At 43.3% G+C, this 5836-nt stretch overlaps 1 protein-coding gene across 1 annotated transcript in view; it reads right to left on the bottom strand.

The window, feature by feature from the left end:
• Positions 1-279: 279 nt before the first annotated feature.
• The window catches only part of LOC118342104 (SPRY domain-containing SOCS box protein 4-like), a gene marked incomplete at its 3' end in the record, with an annotated part of 9535 nt that continues 3978 nt past the window's right edge, over positions 280-5836 (bottom strand). The window contains 1 exon segment of the mRNA XM_035680541.1: positions 280-1168. Coding sequence (XP_035536434.1) covers positions 280-988 — 709 coding nt within the window.

Consider the following 5836-nt stretch of genomic DNA (forward strand, 5'->3'; position numbering starts at 1 on the left):
CTTCCTTCCAAACATGACATGTCAGAAGATCATAATGTGCCATCACTCTGCCGTCATTAAACAGCCATATGAACTCAAAAAAGTTTAAGATGTTGAAATGTATCTGCACAAATTACATATGTTCAACAGACTGTCAAATTTTATACAGTCACTGACTGGCTTCTTCAAGAGAGTGTGAGTGTGTGTGTGTCAAAGAGTGTGAGTGTATGCTTACCTGTGTGTGTGTGTGTGTGTGTGTGTGTGTGTGTGTGTGTGCATGCATGCGTGTCAGCCACTTACGATCTAGTCCATTGACGTAGCGAATAGACACTTCGCAGTGCCCCCACACAGCACTGACGATGGGATACAGTCTCTTGCCTTTTAGCCCTCTAAAAGCTACTCCCAGATACTGTCCGTCTACCATGAAGCTCAGCGTTCCCTCGTCCATGTCGAGTATTACCGTCAGAGAGTCTGGGAGCACAAATGACTCGTCTGGCTCCAGGAAACAGGGGTACGTGGGTGCAGACGTGGAAACCGGACGGTTCTTTCCATCATGGTAGAGTCTGTTCCGACCCAGGTCCCAGCCCCAGGACTCGGGGTCCGAGCCCACCAGGGCTGTGTAGCCCACTGAGTGTAAAGACGCTTCAGCTGTGGCCACACCTACGACGGCGTGGGTGCCTCTCTGTCTGGCTGGCCAGTGAATCCTCCAAACATGGAGGCCCCTGGTGTAGCCCACCTTCCCACGGATACAGTCTGTGCTCTGTGCCACTGGATGTCGATGGAACGTCAGCTTGTCATCCTCCTTGACAAAGACATTGAGTGACCGGTCGTCAGGATTCCAGGCATGGCGAAGCTGAGTCTCAGGGCTGGCCGACGGCATGTCCAGCAGTAAGTCCAACCTGGGGGGCCGACAGAAATCCGGGCCCCGCAGTTCGCGGCGTACAGGCCGATATGAGGGCTCCCCGCGTACGTCCACTGATTTGATACTGCCAGAGATCTTCTGGCCCATGGCTGGGTGGGTCCAAGGAAGGAAAGGACAGAGGGGAGGGAAATGGATGGACGGAGGGTGGCAATGAGGGGGCCGTAGCTCCTGACGTTACCTCATGGGCGCAATGGCAACACAGTGGGTTGTAGGTGGAAGGGTGCTGTTGGACACACACAAAGTCTTCAGCCAGGGAGAACCACGCTCCTGGAAGACAGAAAATGAAAACATTATGAACTCAGATACACTCTACAAATAAGACATCTGAAGACGTCACCTTGAACTCTGGAACAATACTGTTTTCTGATTATGAAATAAATGATTAATCAACTGAGAAAACACTTTCCATTAATCATTAATTAATAATGAAAATAATTTAGCTGCAGCCCTGCTGGGTTTATAAAACTTGATAAACAAAAGACTTGTTTCTTATGCATGTACATCAAACATAGGCTGGCAGAAATAGAGGCAGAAATATGGCATCAACAGTGCTGGCTCCCAGCCAAAGCTGCAGAGATAATGGGAAATGACAGGAAAGGAGAAATGAAGGATGAACTTCTTTTCACTTCAAGCATTACCAGAGAAAACTATTTCCTGTCTTTAGTTGCCTGGAGTGTGGACACACACATTTGAGTTTCTCTGTGGGCAAATTTATCCCTTTTCTTTGTCACTCGATACTGTGATAGTTGCACTAAACAAAGACGTTGCAGCCGTCTAGACATGTGAGCTGGTTCTCTACTGCACATTGACACTGAACACTGACAGCCAAAAAGCTGAAGAGGAGACCTACCAACACAAAACAGTTATTACTTAAACGTGGTCTTTCAGACCCCAGCATCCCTGTGTTCTGTTGCAGACAGATACCAACTATGCTCTCTCTAAGAAACACACATTCAATCATTTAAACACTAAGGCAATGCCTATTGAGCAAAAGCATTTAGGGCTGAGTGCCTTTTAGGCGAAACAAATTGTATGAGCAACCCTCAGATAATGAAAAACTAACACAGAAACAGGGAGGATTTGCTGAAACTTGCTGCTACTTCCACTGAAAATAGTTAGTATGCACACACCCTTCTTATCCAATCTCTTCTTCACAAAGCTCACATGATGCAATTCGGATTTTACTTTAAGTCTTTAACATATACGTGCTGAGCAAGCAGAAAGAAAGCCCTAAGCTAATTCCAAACACACATGCAGAGTCTCCCTGTGTGTCCAGTCCAGATAAGCTGTACTGACCATTACCCCTGGTGGTCTCTCCAGCCCTCTTTCCTATATTCATTCCCTCAAATGTTTTTCTTACTCCCCTATAGTTTCTCAGGAAAGGACTCCACAGGATTCTTCCAGGGAAAATACAGAACAGTAACTGGTACTGACCCACCAGGGGAGGCTTGAATCAGATCAACATACACAGTGTAGGATAGATTCAAACAGATGTTGAAATTAAAGGATCCAAACAAGATCAGTGTACATTCTACACTTTGAAATCCAACTTGTTAAAAAAAAAAAAAAAACTTAGAGCAAGCTTTTTCACACATGAATCATTTTGAGTTTACAGTGTCAGTTTGAATGTCAGAGTAAATACCTTGTGAATTGTGGAGGCGACAGGAAACGTAAAAAAAAAAAAAAACATTAACCGGCTGACAACCATGCTAAATGGGCAACAGCTTTACACACACACAACCAACACACACACACACAACACACAACACACACCACACACACACACACACGGAATACTATCTCATGACTACAACCCATGAAAAGCAACAAGCTCTGCATTTCCATATTAATTAATTAATACCACCAGATATGACACATGAAGTCATTTTGTGACAAATGAGGAATATTTGTTCCACAGCATCATGTAGTCACAGACTCAGAGTAATCACAGTGGCTATCGACCACTCAGTTCCCATTTGTGAATGACTAACATACAAGTACAAGCCCTTACTGCTGCCAATTCTTCAAGCATTAACCGTCAGTGGGGAAACACTGGGCCAAACTATTAGGAGACAAGCCCGAGAGAAATGATTCATGGGAATGTTTTAAGGTAAAAGAGCAAAATTGTTGTGTTGTATGTCTTAGATAGCCTTTCTGGTTCACAGTGAGCAGTTCATCTCAAATATGTACAGTGACATACACGTCACAGCAGTTCAACCACAGCAGCCAAACCTGGATTGCGCACACGCACACAAACACACACCTCTAAATTTGTGGTCTGTCTGTCGTTAGGTATCCAAAGCACTTCAAGCCAAGAGTCCAGTGAGTCAAGGTCTATTATTACATTATTACGCCTGAGTGTTTAAGTATGTGTATTTGGCTTGTTATAGTGGTGATGGTGGGTAGCACTGGTAATATACAGTAGTTACACAGAGGAAATCAGATGTCCTCACCTGTCTGCCCGTGTATTCTGCAGGGTTCAAATATCACAGCAGTACTTGAATAGAAATAATTGGGTTCAACCAAGGAAAAAAACGTGATTGTCACCTTGTCTGCCCTGCAGCCTATAAGACAGTACCCGGTTCATGATAAAATCTATAGATTAAAGACGAAAAAAGAGAAATGGTCCTGGCACACTCTAAAAACTGGGAATATTTGATGCCATCCACAGAGCTGCTGACATCAGAAAGGAACTTCCAGCAGGTGAATATCAAATTTCAAATCAACTTCACCCTGGTGCTTGACCAGCAGTACTGCCTGCACCCTCCTGTGCAAAGAGCTGTTACACACACACACACACACACACACACACACACACCTCTGATGGTAACTGACTGAGCCACTCATCTAGAACACAGAGACCAGAAAACAAAAACAGAAACCTGGCAGGCTGAAAAAGGGAGGCATTTTCCACCTTTTAATCGTGACATGCTGGTTAATAATTGCCAGATTAACTATCGTTAGGTAAGCCAAGATCATTCCAGCACTTTGATCCGCATCCTGCTCACCTATTGTGTATGTAGCATCTTTACATATTCAGTGTATGGCCTGTATCATGTTAAACCTATCAATTAACAAAGTGTTCATTTCATGTTGAAGTAGAGGGCCACTGCTCATGGAGAAGAAGAAATGTCTTGCACTAAATGGCTGTGGAAACCCCTACAGTTTTTTGGGATTATTTCTTTAAAAACTCATTTGGCAAGAATTACTGCTGTCAAGACACCAGTTATGGTCTCACTAAAACATTACCCACAAAATAAAACAGCAGTCTCGAGTGGGAGAGTTAAAACAACCGACTGCGTGTTGATGAGCACTGAGAAGAAGGGGAGGGACATTTTGGGGATAAGGAGTTAGTCATTAATGTGGTTAAAGAATATAGCACTGGATTCACATGAACAATTAGCAGAGTTTTAATACACAGTTACACAACAATATGAACATCTAGAAATCTGTCAACCAACTCTTGCTATGTCTCTATAAATCACATACAATACAACAACAATACACACCGATCAACAAAAGTGCTCCAAGGAAGGAAAAGCGGTTTGTTTGTTGCGTATGGGGCTGCAGAACATGATGACCACCAGGGGTGCCCAGGTGGTCATCATGTTATGATCTGTGTATATGTACTATGTAATTAAAAGGGAAACATTAGTGAAAGGACAGAATACAAATTGTGCAGGAGGTCCGTTGATAAGGAAGGAGACGATGAGGAAGGAGAAGTAAAGGAGGAACATGGACAAGGGGAGAGATGAGAGAACTGATGACAGACGAGAAACACTGATAAGGCAGGTGAGTGATGAGTGATAGTGGGAACCGCCACAGGAATTACTGCCTCAAGGTTACAGGCCTTCAACCACTCTCTCTGTTTCCAACCATGTCTGTCCAGAGTCATGTAGTTAGGGCTGTCGTGGTGAGGGAATTTTCCCTGTGGTGATTTATAGTGGCTCAACAGCACAGTATGACCACCATTTCTGTTGTTTTTGCTAATTACTAATTTACTTAATCTTGCAAGATAGTTAACACATTCGGCTGAAAGTTACCAGTTAACAGGGTCACTCGTTAACCCAAAACACTGGCGACTAGTGGGACACAAACGCCACAGTTGTGGTGAATTGCTGTAATTAGTGGACCAGTCTGTGTCCTCTACCTAAAGTACTGCTAGTGTTTCCATTCTTGAGCTATTTTCCAGAGCGAGTGAGGCGGAGGCTGTGTGCCTTTTTCTTGTGTGGCATTGTAATCCTGGGATATTGAGTAGCACAGCGCTTGTGTCGAGTCCATTCAGCTTAGATGCTCTTTGACACTTTGCTAAAAAACAAATGCAGAACATGACATAATATGACGTCAGTTGTGGCAAGTGGCTTCTCAATAGCACTGTATTGTATAAGTGCATTTATTGCAGTAGCCCTATATGCAGTGAAGACTTTGAATCAATTTCATAAAAAGATATTAAGTGTGTATTTTGGCAAAAGAAAAGTTAGAATAGTAAATAATTTCCAGAAAGATTCACTGAGACACATGGTGCAACAACATCTGAACCCGAATATCGGCAAAAATCTCTGAGCTTGTGGTGTTTAAGTTCATTGAGAGAAATAATTAACAAAGTTGATTTCCTTGTGTGTGTCTGCATGCTTTGCCAATAAAGCTGATTTTGCTTCAAATATGAATGCTGCTGCAAAGAAGCTTCAAATTCTAAAACGTGAATGCTTCATAGACATCTTCAACCCAGCAGCACAGAACATCGATACAATCACCAGTTTCAAGGTGGGCATCCAAGATTAGGGTCACCAATTCAGTATCTGACCAAATGTGAAATACGGTCACAATCTCTTCTGTTCCTGAGTTATGGCACCGAATAATGGCCACAAAACTGTTTTTGCACAACATTAGGTAGAACAAACATAGTGGAGTTGACCTTTGCCCACCAAATTCTAA

The sequence above is a fragment of the Morone saxatilis genome, unplaced genomic scaffold (assembly GCF_004916995.1).
Source record: "Morone saxatilis isolate NCDOM2014 unplaced genomic scaffold, NCSU_SB_2.0 Contig8, whole genome shotgun sequence".
Classification (NCBI taxonomy): domain Eukaryota; kingdom Metazoa; phylum Chordata; class Actinopteri; family Moronidae; genus Morone; species Morone saxatilis.